General features: G+C 25.8%; 1 protein-coding gene across 1 annotated transcript; it reads right to left on the reverse strand.

Moving 5' to 3' along the window:
* Positions 1 to 144: 144 nt before the first annotated feature.
* LOC105363668 (Kv channel-interacting protein 1-like) lies at positions 145 to 19,252 on the reverse strand. Its single transcript, XM_011501418.1, has 2 exons — positions 19,040 to 19,252; positions 145 to 763 (listed from the first exon to the last, which is right to left on the reverse strand). The coding sequence occupies exons 1-2, from the start codon at positions 19,217 to 19,219 to the stop codon at positions 653 to 655; spliced, it is 291 nt and encodes a 96-aa protein (XP_011499720.1). The 5' UTR covers positions 19,220 to 19,252; the 3' UTR covers positions 145 to 652.
* Between the last annotated feature and the right edge of the window lie 2,296 nt (positions 19,253 to 21,548).

Here is a 21,548-nt window from a genome sequence, read left to right on the forward strand (position 1 = left end):
CAGACGTTCATTCTGTACTTTTTACGGGGGCTACTAATTATTACGTCATCGGTACATCGATCGATCGCATCTTTTCATATTGTTTTTCTCTTCGTTAATATTTTTTTCTCAATCAATAATATCGGCAATAATCGCTCCTACAAGATGTCATTTGGAATCGATTGTCTCCTTATTGCGTGCCTCGCAAAATCCATTACGGTACTTTTGATACTTTTGACACATCGACTAACTCAATCATCTAACATTTTCCCACCATACAGACAATGCAGAAATACTTTTTTTGTGAGTCTGTAACTGCAGTCATCGCGAGCTTAATTATGAAATCGAAAAAAGAAAAATCCAATAAAACAAACGCATTTAACATTTATTTCAATAAACTTCTCCTTTGTAATTTGTAGGATAATTGTAGCGACCTCATCGATGTCTCTAGCCACTTTCGATTATTTAATTTTGCACTCGAATAGCGATGACTTATTTATCTGCTTCAAGTCATTTCTCCGTTGCCTATGGCGCTTGCGCGCCTTCGTGTATGTACGTATGTAAGTGTATGCGTGAGTGCATTTGCGCTCGTCGTTTCTCGAAATTTAGAGGCTGCTCGAAGCATTGGCTTCAGTCCTCAGGTCCAGGCTGAGTAAAGGGGGCGTGCCGCGTGTCAGAAGGCCGTGTCCAGGGCGGCGATGTTCGTCGTTATTTCTGGGTCAGAGTTGCAGGCCTCAAGAAACTCTGACAGCGTCACTACTCCATCCTTGTTACCATCCATTTTCTTCAAACAAAAAAGAAAAATTTCCAATTATAGTTATGGAATAAACATGTCACTTTTAATTACTCAGTTATGCTTGTCTCATATCTATTTATTCAACATTTATTCTTACCGGAATTCCCGTTTAATGTTTTTAAGGGAATATTATAATTTGTCACTTTGTATTGATTAACAAGGACAACCGATTTTTTCTATTTAAGTACATAATTCGCACACAAGCGACGTAAACTGGAACGTCAATTTCACTTGGTGATTGTAACGCGAGGATAATTCGATTAAATAAGTGCGCGAGCGTCGGTAGGCTTATTTTGCTGAGCATCCGTCGCACAAGCGGAAGTTTCTGATTACGATTAGCGTCCGAATAAAGCCGCTTATCATTAGGTCGACCTTTTTATTATAAATCTGTAGAAAAATTTTTTTTCGCCCTATTCATAATTGATAAATGCTCAGGCCGAATCACATACGCGAATCCACAAATAGGATTATTCTACATCGGTCGCCTTATTTATAACATTTTATTAAAATATATTAATAAATATATATTTTACAATATTTTATAAATAACACCGAATGTGTAAAAAGAATATTTATTGAGATAAAAAAAAAAAAAAAAATGAATAAACAAGGAATTAAATATGTGCTATATCAATGCGCTATTATCTTTACCAAGAAAGTGACAATTTAGTGGAAATTCTTGGGCGATTTGTATTCATTGTCGTTATATTTATGTATCCGAATACTATACTTTGGTTAAATTTAATGATTTATTAGAATGTAGATATCTTTAAAATTTCGTCGGTAAATTTCGTGTGTACGAATTTATTAAATCTTGCACACGTTATGCGCATATGTAATTTAATGTAATCTAATAGTTACTTACAAAGCTGTTATATACATTAAAATATTCCTACATCCATTTTCTCCTTCGATCTAGTGTATTTAATTTATTGATAAATATAATATTCCGTTGAAAATTAAAAAATTCATAAAAGTTAAAATTCACATTTTATATTATGTATAATATTAGAAAATCTTAAATAAAAAGTATACGAGTATATTAAAAATGAGTTAACTCGACTCAAGTTTATTGTATTTTAACAAGTATGAGATATAAAATTATTGAATTTCTATAAGTTCAAATCAATTTCACGTAAGTTTTTTTCACATTAAAGTTAATCTTATATTAAATTATTTCATTTCAAATACATATGTATATATATAGTGTAAGAAATAATTAACCTTACTTGTACCAACTATCAATATTAGTTTCTTTTTGAATTTATTATATAATTGTATTTAATATACTTTTAGCAAAAATGTTAATAAAGTGATTGACAATGACGGACATTTTCGGGTTATTGTTTACGTTAAAATAATCTTATTATTATTTTTTCACGTACTGTCAATTTTGTATCTTTGATTTGCACAATGATTGCCATTAAAGTAAAAATATGGAAAGCTGCTAATTGTTAAATTCACCGTTGATTATATTTGTACCGCCAATACGGGAAAGTAGAAAACAATGTTGAAAAGTACAGAGCCTATTGAACGCGCGCGTAAGCTATCAATGGAATGTATTAGTTGGTAGATGATATATTAAGTTAAGCAATTATGTGTTTTAAAGTGGAATAAGCATTGATGAAAATTAGATACTTTGTTAACGTGTTCAACACATATTCTTTAGTTTAAGAGATCGATTTTAGTATTACATTAGCACTATGCTGTTAGTTATTAATTTTTGTCATCATTTTCATTAATGAAATTAAAAAAAATACAGACACGTAATTGACGAAGGTATTGAATAAATTTTAATTTTACTCTTCTTACGAAGTTTGTTAAATTACGGTTGACGTACGATACGATCGTGATATATTTAAATAAATTTGCTGATTTAACTCTTATGTAAATTTAATTTTAACAATTTATTATTTATTATTTATGACAATGATCCACTTTCATATGCAGACGAGCTGAAGTAACGCATCGTGCTATAAATATGTACGATTGTGAAAAAAAAAAAGAAAAAAAAAAAAACAAAGAAAAACGAAGCATCAGCGGATGACGAGAAAGGATGATAACAGCCTAAAATGAAATGTGAATCGATTACTACGCGATAGCTGTTTCAGCGCCAGTCGCAAGAAGAATATCGGAGTGGGGCTTTCGGCAAATCCCCAATGGGCAACGATGATAAAAGAAAGACTTACAGGACGAAGTGGCAGAGACGAACATCTTGGATATCCGTATCAAAGGGATAGATCGGTCGTACGCGAGAAACGAGTCGAGGAATATCGACGCGAGTAGCGACTATTTAACGCATTCCGCTCTCCTAGTGCGCAATGGGCCGATAATACATAAGCGACTTGAATTATTATCTCGGAGTTTTGTTCTTTTTTTTTTCTTCCAATATTCTCAAGTTCAGTATGCGATTGAAATAATACGTTAGTAAGCGATGAATTTACTTATGCGTTCTATGCGTAACGCTTGATATTTTCTTGTCCCCCGAGGTTTTTCACAAATGTTCAATGATCGCAAGAATAATTGTAATCTCTATCCTCGTTAGATGAATAAATTTTCAAAAAAGATATTTTACACTCGCTTAAGATACTTTATTCATTATGAGGGAAATGTGTCAATTGTATATATGATTAAATTATCCTTACTTACAAGCGAGAATCGATTTATGTTTTCTGAACGAATCGTCGATTCTCATTAAATCTAGGGCGATTGCTCACTGTGCTCTTGCAATTGCTTAAATTGTCATCAAGCGCTCTCGACGATTAAAAGGACGAGGAAGAAAAAGAATAAAGAAAAAAAAAGAAGATAACAAGACGAGTTTAACGTCCTCGTATAAAAGTGGGCTATTGGCAGTATTACACGAGTCACATCCTGAAGCGTCGTGCAAATTGCGAGCGATGCAGTCCTCGCACTTTCGGCAAAAACAATAGGCCAGATTACAGGGGCCGAGCCCACCCGTTTAATTAAGGAGCAAACTCTACGTGCGACAATGGCGAACGCGCATTGATCAACTGCCTGTAAATTGACAATCCCTCGTTATTATTACGCTTTTATTTTCGCAACGGGAGGCTGATTAAAAAGTATGCATTAATTGAATTTTACACCCTGTCAATACGATCTGGCGCTTAATTTAATATATCGCCGGATTCCATTGGCCTTTATAGCATAAAGTCTTTTGTGCTAAATATTCTTATTACGATACAGGATTGATTTACATTCTCAACAGATTGCATTCAATTAATTTAATTGTGATAATGCGACTGTCATTATGCAATTTTTCTTTTCTTTTATTTTGTAATTGATTTGCGTTTGCTTTAATTATATTCTCTTATTTCTTCTATTCCGTTTGGCATTTTTTCTCTCATTACATTCATATAGTTTTATTGATAATCGAGCACAAACTCAATTAATATAATAACACTTCTTTTCATACAATTATTTACGAATGTCTTCGTGTTTTATATATTAGAGTTCGATTTTAATTGTTTAATTTAATTATATTATTTAATTTAATGTATATATAAACGAAATGTGCTAAGAGTTAAATTGAAAATGGCGATAATTAATGATAAATTAAGTAAATAATTCAATTAAGTGCTGAATTTTTATCTATTTCCGTAGTATCGTATTTTTATCGTATGAAATATTATGGTTTAATTTTTTCATATAATAACGAAAAAGAAATTTTTCTTCTCAATGACAACATATCAATTAAAATTACTGTATGCAAATATATTAATCTATTAATAGGAATTTTTCGATAAAATACCAATTTCCTTATAATAAATAGTTGTTGATTATCTAATAATATATTGTTTTAATGTTAAATAGCCAGGTAAATGAAATAATTGAAATTAATTTTATTTATATTATTAGTCAATTTATTGTGCATGAAATGTTAATCTTACATCGAAGATTACTAAACGTTTATTTTATTTATTATATTTTTAAATTTATCCTCCGTATTATCTACTTTCTAATAATATCGTAATCAATTTTGTTACTGACGGCCAACGGCAACTATTACTAATAGCGTTTTAAAGAGACTAGGGTATTCAAATCTAGTCATCGAGCATTGAAAGTCAAACCCTTTATCATTCATTCTAACAGAGGCACTAAATTTCCTAATATAATGTTATCAGTAAGTATTACAAGAATTCATGAGCTACTTTTTCCAATGAACTCAATATCCTTTGCTCTCACTCTATTTTATATTATCACTAAAGTACTGTTTAAAATGAGAGTTCCTTAAAAACATTTGATTTGAATGTGTATCCTTGTTATTTAATGATATGCATTTATGTGAGCAAATATTTTATCGTCGTCATTATTATTATTTCTTTACTTATTAGATATAACTTTTGATTGATATACTGTAAATAAATAAGACGAATTTCTATTTGTCTTGGTTCGATAGATGGCAAAGGAATCTATATAATGCATATAATTCAAGGTAAATCGAAGTTTCATTTCATACTAATTTATTATGTATTTCCCTTATTTATATTACAATAGTTACTTATTAAATTTGACGAAAGAACGAAAATATTATTAAATATGTTAATAATTTTGTGACGAAGTAACGAAAATAAATATTAACGAATCGAAATGATGGAGGAATTTTTGTATTCCTATTCTATGGAATTAATTTTATTAAAATTTGCTATTAATATTCAAGGATAAATCATTTTATAATGTTTGACTAATATCCCGATAATATAACGTTTGTTATTTACTTACTTCAAGTTTATAAATACTTTTTATAAAACTACTTGGTTTTCTCAATTTTTATTCAAAATAATTTTTATGTACGAGCATATCACGTAATAATTTCAATAAAATACAAATTATCTTTATTTAGCACAAATTAAAAATATCGATATATCCGATAAAAAAATCTGTCCAATTACAATTTATTGCAATGTATTTTTGCAATTTGATAAGTTTAAATTATTAAGAGTAAGTATATTTTTCACGTAGCGGAAAGTAGGTTAATTTCAAGATATATTTGCAACATATTGTTAGTTATTTAAACCTACGTATATTAGCATCTCATTTTTATCTTTGTTACGATTGATTATAATAATGATTTACATAGACATTTACTAAACAGCGTTGCATTACGTGTTTGCGCGTAATTTACTTTGTCAGTGAATACAAAAAGAAGACAAAAATTAAAATAATATTTAGAGTTGGAAACAATATTAATTTTGTTATGTTTATGCGCTGTTGTTGTGCTGTTAATGTCTGCCAATAAGCATGTAATTTGTACAAAAGATTAGACAAAAGCTCGAGACTTATCTTTGAATTATACAAAAGTTAAAATACCCAGAAGGCGCCGACCAAAGCCACCTGACATTCACAAGATAATACGATCGATGTTGCAGAAGCGCCCGAATGTATTATCGTGTCTGCGCACAACGTGATATTGCATTTATATTCGTGTACTCGATATGCTTTTGATACATTTTCATCATTTCTCTGCGCATCTCTTGGAAGTTTGATTTTCATGTTTTTAAATGTACGGTATATGTATATAATATTGAGTTTGCTTGTGGAGCGGTGAGACGATAGGCAGAATGAAACATTACCGGCTCGGTTTATTAAAATCCTCTATTTTTGTGTCTTTTTTTCGTTTGATATTTGTTTCGTTTTCTAGATGAGTTAATCTATTAGAAAATGAAAGAAAAATCGTGTCCAAATATAGTCATATAAATAAATATATATATATATATATATATATATATATATATGTATATATATATATATATATATATATATTATAAAATAATAAATATTGTTATTATTGTTATTGTTATTGTTATTATTATTATTATTATTATTATTATTATTATTATTATTATGATTTGAAATAATAATAATTTATTATTACATATGTTTCTTCAATGTATTAAAATATAGTAACTTTTAGAGTTGGCCTGAATATTAATAAATACTTTTAATTGTCCTTTGGAGCAGACTATTTAATTACTGTCGACCAAAGACCCGTTAGTGCTAGACTTTAAATTACTTAAAATTTATTACTTCATACATTAACTGTTATCATTTGCATAAAATGTTTTTAAATTATGTTTTTAAAGTATTTTATTTTTTAACTTGAGCTTTAAGAGTTTACTTTTAACGTAATTAATTGACTTAAGAGTTCGCAAAATCAATACTTAATTATTTTATTGCACAGGAGTTTTACGAAGGAAACGAATGCTTTATAATAATCGTAAATAAGGTGTAGTTACAAATTATATCCACAAGTATTATCAAAATATTTTATGATAACACTCTAATTTTAGCAATGATTGCACATTATAAATAGGAAACAAAACATTTCAATACATATCATGTCTATTTAATTTACATATAAATTAAATTTATTTCTATTATTATTATTATTATTATTATTATTATTATTATTATTATTATTATTAATAATATTAATATTAATAATATTATTATTATTATTATTACTATTATTATTATTATTAATATTAATTAATAATATTCCGCAGTATTAAAAATATATCTATAAACACTGAAGCAACTTACAATCGTGAAATGTTACCTGATTATATTAAACAATGTAAAATATTCTAAAACGTCTATTCCTAATGATATTATAAATGTCATACATATTTTAACAGGCCATTAAAAATATTAATAATAGAATCTTTATTAATAATATAATAATATTTTGTATTATTCATCGTACGAGAATTCACTAAGGTATGTGAATATGAGAATACAAAATTCCTATATCATAATTATTTTGATAATTGATAATAGCATTATTAATGTCGATAAAATTTTTTTTTCCTCATTCACATACTTTCCATCGCAACATTTCATGTAGCTAGAAATTTATATAACTGCAAATATAAATAAAAAATAAAATAAAATAAAATAAAATAAATAAATAAAATAACCGAATTATTTATTGATCTAACTAAGTAACCGTGACTGTGTCAATTTACCCAAACTCATACGACCTACCTTACTTACTGTTACTGTAATGGCTAGACTTGTACCGAGGTTTGTCGGGATTTGAGTTTGTTACTGTCCGTGTTACTTTGACACACGGGCGCCATAAATAAGGCACTTCTGCACACCCTTGAGAGTGTGGAAATCGACGCAAACGCGTAATGTTCATTTGGTGTATGTGAGAGAGTTGTCGGGAGTAGACGTTTGCATGCGACGATATTTACGGACAGGAGCTGAATATTACAGGAGCGCCGAGTGTTGCTACTAACATATACCCTTACTACTGGCTTGCATTCGCTCATACATTGGCTTGTTTACGCGTGTACCGCACTTTGAACGAGTGTACTTGGTGAATATTCCCAGTTACTATTGCCGTTATAATATTTAACATTCTTTTTCTACGTTATAAGTGTTATAAAATGTTAAGATATCAGCTTTTGTCGTGTTAAAAAAATATTTTCGAATAAAATTTACTCGGCAGCAGTATATTGACAATCAACAATCAAATTTCATTTGATTTATATTAAGAAAGGACATTGTTATTCTTAAGAAATCATAATTTTCGTAGATTTTATCAATCATCTTTCTTTTATAAGGCATTAAAATTAATATATCGGCAGTTATTTTGCACTTTAAATAGGTCCAAGGCATAAGTGGGCATTAATCTAATTATTTTATGTTTGATATTAGAGTGAAAATTAATGATCGATAAATAAATTTTAAATAAATTTGTTCATTTTATATAGACTGGATAATATATTTATTCCTAATAAATTCATAATTATTATATGAACGTGTATTGCGGTACGATAAAATTGTATTTTAACTATTTTTATACTGAAAATCTTTATTGCAAGGAGTAAAATATTGAAAGGAGCTATGCAATTTTCATTAAAGTTATTTGGTTATTTGAATTTTCCTTTTAATTGTTGTTTCATTCTATTCGTTCTGCGAGGTACGTGAGAGTAGAGTGCTAATATTCCAGATTAAATAATTATATTAGACTTTTACTTTTATTTCAAATATAGGTAATTGACTAATGGGTTTGTAGCAGTGGAAATTTATTATTGCTAATAGCGCTAATCCTTCTCTGTTCAATAGTAGTTTCTTTATTCTTCGATGTACGCCAAAAAAAGTACAGCACATTGTTTTATTAAAAAGCTATTGTAACGTATGAAACTACATTGTTATTTTCAATGTATTTATTATATAAATAATTATTGTAGAGTACGCTTTAAGTCATGTTCATCGTTGGACAATGTATTTATAAAAGAAATTTAATTTTCAATGATTTACCTATGCAATACATATGCAATCCATTTGTTAATTAGCTATTAAACAGAAACTTAAAGCATTTTTGTTAAGAATTGGATGATAATTTGTATAAGATCGTTTATATATGATGTATGGTTAAATTCATGCTCAATTGAATATCATAATGAGAATTGTAAATTCTGTTTAATTATTGATGAACATAGTTACAACACTTTGAATGTGACTCTTCAATGTAGATTAATCGAGAAAATAATGAGAAAAAAAAAGTTGATTTACATCAGATAATTCAAATTCACATATCCATGTAGCCACGAGTGCCATATTTCATATGAGTCGTACAAATATCGGCAAACATTATATTTAGATATGTACCAATAGTATGGTAACATAATAGTAATGACTTTGATACTTATAGGTCATCTACGAGACCAATGAGTTTCCGGTACATTTGCAATGACAATCTTCCATTGAAATGTGCGTGAAAGTTGTAGACTAAGTATCCGAGTCATTAATTTATAAGCAACAATATCTTAACAATATTAACACGTAAATAATATAGTTGCTTTATGGAAGTCATGAAGAATCATTATAATACTTAATCAAAGTGTATTGATATATTTTCTTTATAAATTTAATAGATTATTATAAATCTATGTATAAATTTTAATCGTATTTTGTATTATTAAATTTTAGATTAAGTAACGATATTTTCATTCTACGCTACTGCGACACTTTTATCAAAAATATTTATATACCTCATGTAATAGAAATTTATCAGAAATTTTTAATATTTTATTGAAGGTATTAAATATGCGTGATCAAGTAAATAAAAAGATAAATATTTTACCAAATTTTTTCATACTTTTTATCATTTCAATATTGTCCCGATGGCATAAGCGTTATTATAAAATTGTACTACTTTGCAATTTTTTATTACTTTTGTACTGCGGTGTGCTCTATTTTTTTCATTTTTTTTTTTTTTTTTTTTTTTTTTTTTTGAAGTATATGTAAAGGGATGTAAAGGGAGATATAACATTTTTGATCTTCCAAAAACACTTGGTATCTAAAATTATACCTTGAACTTTGTTTTTCTAAAGCTTTTTTTTTTATTGAAAAAGACACATCTCAGCTATCACATTCAGCCTCAGATTAATACATTACGAATAAAATTTCTCAAACTAATTGTGTATTTTGATGATTAAATTTACATGCATCTCGTCCACTCTTTATATTCATAATTAATCTCATTCAGCGCAATTTTCACTACAGATTAACATTTTGAGAGGCAATATCGTATTATTAATTAAACAGTTGTTTCGCTAATACGATAAATCGCCATAAAACTTTAGCGAATAACTTTGATATTAAAAAGGATATTTATTTGATTTATACTTCAACGATTCATGAATATGCATATAATAGAAGCGTCAGAGGCACTGTCACGTATTTAATGGGTCAACTGAATCAAGTGAACTGCCCTACATATCGGACTTTCTACAAGTGAGTAAGATTATTGGTTAAGGCACACATGGCTTTGTAACAGCCTGGATTCACGCATCACTTGCAAATATCAGAGGTCTACGATTTAATCAACGATCTAAATCTAAATATTTTATAAAATAAAACTAATCTTTATTAAAAATAATTTGGAAAAATATTTGGTTAGTTAAATATAGAAATATATTGCAAGTTTCAATGACTGGGCGAAGAAATTAATATTAATGCACGGAGCATTGGTTTGATAGGGGAAAGAAAGATATACGCGTATTGTTATCTACAATTGTATAAAGAATTTTGATTTATTGAATACTAAAAAATAACTCAATATTAAATCTATAAATTTTTTGAGAGTTACGGAACCAACATAATTCACAATATCATGTCCTACATATTGAATGAAGAATTTCATTAAAATTTGAGAAACATGACAAGCTATATATTATGCATTAATTTTTTTATTTTTCAAATTAATTATCTACTTTTTTTTCGAGAATATAATAGTTTAGAGTTATATGAGAAATTAATAAGATTTGTCGGGTGAAATTAATATTTATATAGATAAACATTTTATAACAATATCAATGATAAATTGCCAAATTACGACGAGCGTCATTAATAAATATTATTATATGATATATTTTATCTAAATTTCGTCAAATTAAATGCGAATATTATTGAAGAATTATTAGTTACTTTAATTAAATGTTTATTATAATAATTCATTTTAATAATAAATTGTAACTTATACATATAACGTTTAAACATTTGAAATGCCTCGTAAAGTTTTATATAAACATGGATTATTTTACACGGAATGGTTTTGTCGATTTCATTAATTTTTAATATCTGCCAAGTTAATTTTGTCTTTATTTTTCTCTTGCTTTATTTTTTTAGTACTTTGTGTCTCATGGGAGTAACTTTCTTGGAGCTTTTCATCTTTATTTCTCTAGAGAAAAATTATTTTTGGTTATGGGCTTTTAATTTTATTTATCGTTAGTGGGTTTGTTTATATCACATACTATTATATAAAAAAAAATTAATTAATGATAAAATTATTGAATTAATTTTAAGGCAGTAAATTCAATTGTTGAATCAGATATTTGCGAATTATTTAATATTATTGTCCAATAATCGTATTGCGTATTAATAATATTTCCGAATAAAAATAAAGAAAGTTGTAATAATAAATAAGAATGCGGCAATATCGTTTGAATTTTTAAATATTTCTATTTCTTATACTGAGTTTCAATAGTCAGAAAATATTCGTAAAAATTTCATAAAATATTGAAGATTTGCATTAATTATCTACAAAAATAGCTAATATATTTAAACTTACTTCAGAACAATCTAATTAAATTTATTTATTTGAAAGAATTTTGCATTATGAAAGTCAATAAAATTTAAGTATAAAGCGACGTTAAAACTGTCCCAAGTTAAGATTTACGCATGAACTCGCAATCGTTCAGTTCCCGATTCGGAAAGATTTAAGATTTATTTAAGGCTATTTTAGACTTTGGTTGAAAGGTACTTTTATCATTTCTCAGATTTTGCATGCAATGGTACGCGAATGTATAAGTTGGAATTCCATTCCGAGTTTTTTGACTAAAGAAGAGAGCAGTGAGAGCCAATGATCATTAATTTAAGTCATTAAGCAATATAAACTTTTGATAATATTGAGTTTATTGTATAAATAGAATATATAAATATTATATAATATAGAAATATGTAATATAAATAGAATGATATTTATACAAAATAATATAAAGTTGCGATGATCACGTAAACCAGATATATTAAAAAAAAATAACGAAAGTTTAAATGAATATTTAGAATTTAGAATGAAATAAGGGGGAGAGCGGAGATGTATAGCTTATGCTTTGGCCATTAGGACTTCATCCAAACTCGGCCTACTAGAAAAATTAAAAAATTTAAAAAACATTACAACAGATCAGATCAATGACTGGAAGAAAAATGTGGTATTAGGAAATGTAGTGTTTCAGTAAACACTCGATAGTAAATTATTCAATGTTATTTTGTATTTTGTAATTGTGGAGGTACGAAACTTTTTCATAAATTTAAAATCACGTTTTATTTACTGTGTTCTATATCCATTTTTACTTTTCATTTACGATATATAATTTTCAGTAATTTGTAGAAAATTTCAAGTACGTATTTGTCAGTTTATTGATTTTTTATCTTTTATATATATATATATATATATATATTTTTTTTTTTTTCAAAGATCAATAAATTCAGTAGCATAGTATTATGAAAACATATTACGCGTGACAAATTTTTGGACATTTATTTTCTTTATATTGTTGAAAAAATCTTTGTGAAGATGTTTGATTTTCTAAGATTTTCTAACAATAAACGAGAAAAATTCGATTTAATTTATCATTTGATATTCGCAACACTTGAATTTAATTTATATTGCAAGCTATATACGTGAATAAGTATTTCAGTATAACAAATTTATTAGAGATTTCAAAATATTATGGAATAAAAATACCGCTACTTAAGCAATTGTGTCGAAATAATTAATCTGACACGATATTTTACTTAAAAAATTCTATAACTTTCTGTAGTTAAAGTGACCTTTTGAAGGGAATTTTATCGACATTTCAAGGAACTCGACGACTGTTCCGCTCTTCGACGGACCAACAAATGTCATACCTCAACTTGAGAAGGGTGGATTGAGGAAAAATAACGAGACGGTTCAGTCCCTTTAGCCTCTGGCAGAAATCGGTCCAGAAGGAAACCATAAGAAAAGTCGGTATCAAGCGCCTCTTGCTGTCAAATCCAGAAGACGGAGTTTGTCTAAGGGGAGAGTAGTTTGACGAAAGATAGGGTTCAAAGTATTCTACCCTATCTTCTATTTCATACGGCGTTTCTTCTTCTGTCCCCCATCCTCGTATTCTCCTGATTTTCGTGTTCCCAATTTCCTTTTGCCCGATCTCTCTTTTACCAATACAGTAAGATTTTCGAGGAAAAGCAATGTATGCGCGAAGCTTCACTAAACACGAGTTTAATACGTCGGTCGCACTTTACTACATTACAATCTAGAATTCACTTATTATTGTATCGTCAAACTGTAAAGCTTTATTTGTGTTATAACTATAACATCATTTTCTTTTACAATAGTTTTAATGGAATTACGTTATACCAAGGAATACGTAATAAATTTTGATATATATGAGCTTATACCGCGAAGCAGATATCTGCTGAAATTCGTTACTTATTAACGTTTATATCAAAAATTTTTTCCAAATTTATAATTGAACACAATATATTAAAATGATGATAGATTAAAAATTGCGATTAATAAGGATGAGGATTTTATTTACAATCTTTTCATATAATTAGAAATATAATATATATTAAAAAGATGATTTATTTAGCGGCATTTAAAAAAAGTTGAAATTCAATTTTGTTTAAAAAAATTTATTCAAAAGTTAGATGTGGTAACATGTTGATCTCCAATAATTCTTAAACTATAAGTTTCAAATCCGCATAATGATGGTAGCAAGTTATAAAAATACTTTAATAGATACAAATAGGACATAGATTGTCAAAAGTTTGACCTAAATCTATCCTATATTCTTTATTTTTATGGAATAGTAAAATATATTTTTATATGCAAACTTGTATAAGTACATAATAAAAAATGATTGTAAACTGTCAATAAAAAAAAAAAAAAAAAATTAAACTGTTTTCAATATATTTATAATATGATTATGATAATAATGATAATAAATTGAATAAATTTCGTATAATATATTATAATTATTACAATAAAATTATTGTTTCATAATATATTTGAATATCATTTGAAGCAATGAAAATGTTTACTGTTTTACGAGCTCATACCTTAGTATTTAACATTTATTTTGAAATTTATCGCTTCGTAAAATAGTTACAGCAAGACAATTGCTAATATTGGGAAGCACGTATTCTAATCATTAATATTTTAAATACAATTCTACTAAAAATCTTTACTGTTGTGTCGTCTCGATTGAATTAATATTGGAAAGAAAAGTTCGTACAATTGAAACTTATTACGTTAAAAATATCTAGTAATTTTCTTAAAACGAAGGAAATGTTTATTCAAATTATCCTTAAATAAACAATTTTTCTAAATAATTCCCTTGGAATACACACACACACACACACACGCGCGCGCGCGCACACACACATATGCATTGCTACTGATTAAACCAATTTCATTTTTTGAAAATGAAGTAAATAAATTTATTGCATAAGTTTGATATATTTAACCTTTCGTTTACTAATTAATGTTTATAAACTGTAATTTCGTATTTTAGAAATAATTGAGTGTACATTGTTTTTTTTTTTTTTTTTTTTGTTAAATGATGTAAATTTATTATAATTTTTATTTAAAACAAATTGTATTATTTAAATTTATTTTGAGAGTATAAATGTTATATTATTTGAATCTTTTCATGAAACTTTTTCTTGCGTTTAATTACTTGTAAAAATATGTAATTTAGTGATTTTAAAAAAAAACTAAGTAACAATTTTACTAAAAATAGTATTAACCCATAAGTTTTATTGCGATTGGAAATATTAGGATACAAATTAATAATTTTTTATTTTCAAAATAAAATTTCAACTACATATTAAGGATTTATTAATCAGATAAGCTGCTAATAGGATAAATAATTGATTATATAAAACATTATATTGTAAAATTTTTTTACTAATTTAATCGAGATTATTATTATCTCGTGCAAAATCGAATAAATAAGTCTTTTGTAAAAAAGATTTTGTAAAATATTTATAAAGTTAACTACGCGTAGATAGCGATCAATTAAGTTATTAAAAATAAAATTAAAACATCAGTTTGTATGACGAGCGAGGTTTTACATGTATGAAAAATAATTGAAATTATAAATATTTCGTCTTTTCATTTATTACGGACATATGTATTTATATCTTTTCGATTATATCATTTATTGCTGTGGTTATTTAATTTCTTTAATTTTGTAAAAAAATTCATTAAATTTTTGTTTTTACAATTTTTTTTTAGATACTTATATTTGTACAGTAAATTATTTTTATACAATTGGCTTATTCAATTATTTTCTCAGCAAATATCAAAATAACACCTTTATGCACTGCATTATGTAAATCGTATTTTCCATTACTTTGCTTTTAACGAATAATCTATATGCTTTAAAAAAATATTATTAGATTCCTATTATTACAACATTATTGCCTTAGAACTATTTATTTCTCGTTCGTTTTAGTTATATCGTAAAACATCTCAGTTGTTTGCTATTTTAAAGTTACTCTGACATCTCTACTGCTTGATCGATATTTTCGTATTCATTAATTATTTCATTAAAATTCTTAGTGATTGATACGTAAAATCAGAAAATTAATTAATCAAGAAGCGATGCTTATTCGTCATATTAATTCCTACTAAGCTAAATTCGAAAATATTGAAGCAACACGAAAGATAATATCTTATTCTCAATTATATGTTTCTTTGTTATATGAATGAAGAACAATATAAACTTCAGTACGTCATATATTAAAAAATAAGATTTCTTTTTATTATGATATTACAATTAATATGAATATTCGATTTTTTGTCAGCTTAGTTCGATTATATTTCTTTCGTTTCTCTAAGATTCAGTCTAAGAGAATTTTAAAATATTTTTATTGCTAAAAAAAAAAAAATAAAAAAAAAAAAAACGAGATAATAAGTATTCGTACACATTTTAAATAAATTGTAAATCAAAAGTGCTAATACTATATTAAATTAAGATTTATTTATATACAAATACGATGCGTTAGAAAGTTTATAATTAAAATAAATTAGAAAATTAATATTTAAGATTGAAAGTAAACGGTCAGAAAATTTAAAATAATAATTCCAAATATACGTTTAAAATATAAGAAAACTAATTAAATTTCTATAATATGATAATGATATTGCGATATCTAAAGTAATAAACAATGTGAGTGAAATTAATTTGAATATGTTCAAATCAAAATATGAATAATTTCGAATGAATGTGTAATCATCAACTGGCTTGTTTCTCATTCTAATTACAAATACTATTTACATTATTAATATATAGTATGGCTTTAATTTATTGTATAATTATTTATTTATATTATGAGTAAAATATTAATCATATTAGTGTGCAGATGAAATTAATATATCAAAGATTTAAACAAGTTATCTGTACAATTAATTACAAAAAAAAAAAATATCATTACTTTGAATATTTTAGTCCTTCATTATTGATTTTTTTTATTTTTTATTACAATATTTAAATGGAGTTTTTTTTTATATGAGGTAAAAGGAAGGGGAATATTCAATATATTCAATGCTGTATTTTAAAGAATATTTCTGATGAATTTGTAATGGTATATATACATATTCAATGTATTCAATGATGTATTTTAAAGAATATTCTAATAAATTTATAATAGCACAAATATATATATATATATATATATATATATATATATATATGTATATATATATATACATATATGTATATACAAATGTAAAAGTCCTTAAAGAAAATTGGTAGAAACATAAATTCAGAGATACTTTAAGAGCTCGTTGAAGTCGTTGAAATGTTCTTGCTGTGTTAATTAGCCGTATTTTTTCCTTTTTAAGTAGTCAACTTATCTGGTACTTTTACATTTCTTCTATATTTATTTATGGATAGTTGTTTTTTTTTTAGGTCAAAATATAAGCGAATACGCTTTCTCTTTTAAACGACGTGTCTTTCACGATACATACCATTATATTACAAATCATAGAATTCAAACGAGCTCTTTTAAACTATATTTTCTCCTAATGAATGTAGTCACTTGAAGTTGTAATTTTTGTACAATAGACAAGGTAAAACAGTACTTACCATTACATAATAATGTATTACAGTAGGATATTATTAAATATTTTTTATAATTTATTACAATTATTAAATCATTACGTTTTTGTGTAGTTTAAAATTACTTTGTAAAACTTCTATTCTGTAATTTATTATTTTAATTTATTAAATTAATTTATTTCTTTGTCAAACTATTTAAATTTAAAATAAATCTTTTAAAATAATTGTAATGATTTAATATTTAAGGGACCGAAGAATTTAAGGGAAAATGATATGATTAAAATATAGATTATTTAATGCATGTAACATATTGTTACAAATACATAATTTTATAAGAAATTTAAAACATTTTTTATACTTATAAATAATCATATAAATTAATCATGAAAATTAATAATGGTAAAAATGTATTCTCTTTTTACAATTCTTTGTATTTTTTTACTTTATTTACTTTATTATTAAAACAAAATTTTAATTAAAAATTTCTGTTCAATCGTAAAAATGGTAGGTTAAAATTACATAAAAAACCATTTCTTTTTCAATTTAAGTAATTCAATTATTGTCGGTTATTATAGTTTGAATTATTTTTTAATAAATGTTTCACTGATAAATATTACGTTATACAATAGCTACGATGGAATAGTATCGATATATTTTTTCCCCAATTATTTCATTTAAATAAAGTAGTTTAATTTATTTTCAGAACCAATTGAGTTTATTTGAATAAATATCTTGATTTAGTTTAGTTTTTCCTTAATAATTAAGATTAAAAAAATATATGATATTTAGAATTATATAGAATTATAGTATTTATAATGTTAAGCAATTTTAATGTATACGAATGTATTTAATATTTTTATACTTTATAAAGTATGTTTATTTTCAATTTTTCTTTTTGAATGAACAATTTTAATAATTACTACTCATATATACATTTTAATATACAATAATTTACTGAATAGAGTCTATTTTAGTCTATTATAATATGTTTTGATAAATGCGTCAACATTTTGCATTAAAATTAAAATAAAAATCTATATTTCGTATTTACTTTATGATGTATTTATGAATAATAGCTTCATTCTAATTTCTTTTATATTGTATGAATTTACTGATACAGATTAATATTTAATTTCAATCATTTTAAATTATTTTCTATATATTTTAGCATCGTTTACGTCATTACTTCATTTCTGAAAGTATTAAATAATAAATGTATGAACAATTTATTAATTTTGCTAAATCTCTATAGCTGTTGTAGAAGTATCGCGGCAGCATAAAAGTTTAAAATTTTAGTTTAAGCGACTATATCATGAAAATGTCTGACCATTTCAAAAATGCAATATAATATTACGCAACGGCAACAAAATAATATAAAAAAGTGTTACGATTTCTTATATATATATATATATATATATATATATATATAAAAAAGCGAAACACTTTTTTATATTTTTTTTTTGCCGGTGCGTAATATTATATATATATATATATATATATATATATATAATAATTTATTCCATTAATAGATTTAATTATATTAATATAAGTATTATTGTTATTTCGTCCTCTTTCGCATAGATTATTTTGCACATGCATGCGTAAAGAGTGAACGCACCTGGAACATTCTGTCAACTTTTTGTCTCACACCCTCGTGGTTCTGGCTGAGATTTGGATCAGCAAATTTCCCCATAAGCTCATAAACTGCGGTGACGATGTCTGTCATTTCCTCGCGGGTGATGCATCCGTCGCCATTGATATCGTAAAGCGAAAAAGTCCAGCGAAGCTTCTCGTCCATGGATCCACGGGATAGTATACTCAGGCCTGTCACGAAATCCTACAAAGGACGCAAAATTTATAATTAATGCTTTAATAATTGTAATATGTGCCTGAAAGAAAATTTTTATTCATTTTTTAATTAATTGCAAAACAATAATAAATCGTATTCAATATTGAAATTATTATTAGTATTAAAATTCAAATGTTCCGTGTTCATAAACACATATTTATAAATACGATATTTAAATACGAATGGAAATTGTTTAAGTATTGATATGTAAATCGTGTTGCTTATTCTAATAACACAAATTCTCTGATCCTTTGTACTTTCAAAGCTGTGCTTAAAAATTTCAGCTATTTCTAATTCTTAGTTGCTGAGTAAGAATCATTTATATCAGTCAATGTGGGCAGTCATATAAATATAGGAAATATGAAATATAATGCTATGATTAAATTTTTGAATTTAAAAGATAATAAACCTATATTATTTTACTCTATATGGTTGATTATGAGCATTCAGCGTATGTAGAAACTATAATAGCTACTTTGATAAATATTACAAATGGTAGTAGATAATGGTTAAATTAAAATTTAGAAAGATATTAAATATATGAATATATTAAAATAATGTACTGTTACTATTTGCTGAAATTGGTATAGTTAAGATTGCATTTGCACACTTTAACATTTGATTTTTTTATAAGAGTCAATAAAATTCGAATCTATTATTAAACCATATGGTAGACGGTAAAACTTTGTCCCAATGAAGATGAAGTCAAGATTTGTACCATCTTGAGAGAAAATAGTAGCTGTTTCTATTTTTTTTTTCTTCTCTTTATAAATAGGACTAAGAAATAGTAAAAGGATCTTTATGCAATGGAAGAAGCGAGAATATAATAAAAAATAGCCTAATTTTATTGAAAATAATGCTTTGCTGCAACAATTTGATACTTTGACAATGGTTATGTAGAAAATCTGGAAATTGTATTTTGAACTGATTGACGGCTCATGGCAATTCTTACATTCAAAGTGTCTTTTTTCTATTATTGAAGCTAAATATTTTGTTCGTTAATTGAAATTTTCATTAAATAAGAAGGTAGTAGCATCTGCAGACATTTACTTTTCGTAGTAAGATAAAACGAGTTTCGTTTAGTAACTAAGTGTCGGAAATAGCTAAAAATTTTCAGAGGTCGCTTTTAAAGCATATACGACTATAAAACTCGAGTGGCTAGAAAGAATAAGTAAGGCGATATTCTTATGATGCACACTTGTACCTAAGAATATAAAATTTATAAGAAAAAGTAGGTATTTGACATTTTGTATATGATGGTTTTAATAAATACGTCCATGTTCGTGCTTTCAGTCGCCAGCCATCAACATTAAGTTATATAATTGTGTACGTTAATATTTAAATTCATCATGTATTGCATATACATGGGTATGTACAAATGCGCGCATGTGCGAATTTACGATGTAGCGGATTAAATTTAGAACAAAAATATGATATATACTTATGAAGTAGAAATAGCTAACACGAAATATGCCTATGTAGTATACATTTAGTAACGATAGTCACTGGTTTTTGGTTTTGTACATTGCATCACTTGCATTTCAAACTTTATAGTAAGTCTTCTTTAACATAAAGTTTCAAAAAGTTCAACGTGTCATATTACAAAAATTTTATTCCATTCTAAAATTACTCTCTTAATATAACGCTATACAAATGTATTTCTGATTGTTATATGTATTAAATACAACCCACTATATTGAAAAAAATTTTTTTTACCGTCTTAGTTGGCTACTGGTAATATTTAAATAAATGAAAGTAATAAAAATACTTATTGGTAACAAATACTATTTGTATAAAAGTAGAGAAATTTCGAAATAATACAAGAAAATTTAATTGAGAAAAATATTTTCAATATTTACATTTACTTAATATAAATTGAACATAATTTATCAGCTTCTTATTATAAAAGGCATTTTTTTCTAATAAAATATGTGTAATTTTATTAAATTAATGATTTTATTATTATATTTTAGAAATATATTTTTTGTTTAATTCAATAACAGAATTTTAAGATTAACAAATAATAGGTCAGAGCCTGATTTAACGATACTGAAATTTTTTTTTTATAAATCTAAAGACGATTGCTTTTGTAATATAAATATCTCATGCTTTCAAAATATTAATGATTTATCTAGAAAAATCTAGAAAAAATCAAGATTAATTTAAAAATATCTCATTATATTACTTTCACTCTATACGCGTATTAAGTACATATTAACTTCTTGTTTCTATATATTTATAATTGTATTTTTCATAATTTATTTTCTTTTTAAATAAG

Source organism: Ceratosolen solmsi, unplaced genomic scaffold (assembly GCF_000503995.2).
Source record: "Ceratosolen solmsi marchali unplaced genomic scaffold, CerSol_1.0 scaffold3, whole genome shotgun sequence".
Taxonomy (NCBI): Eukaryota; Metazoa; Arthropoda; class Insecta; order Hymenoptera; family Agaonidae; genus Ceratosolen; species Ceratosolen solmsi.

Excerpts from the sequence above, each read along its gene's own strand:
- LOC105363668 (XM_011501418.1), bottom strand. The coding sequence starts at position 19,219 with ATGGACGAGAAGCTTCGCTGGACTTTTTCGCTTTACGATATCAATGGC. Across the intron at positions 764-19,039 it reads AAGTTGACAGAATGTTCCAG|AAAATGGATGGTAACAAGGA; the intron begins GTGCGTTCACTC and ends TTTTGTTTGAAG.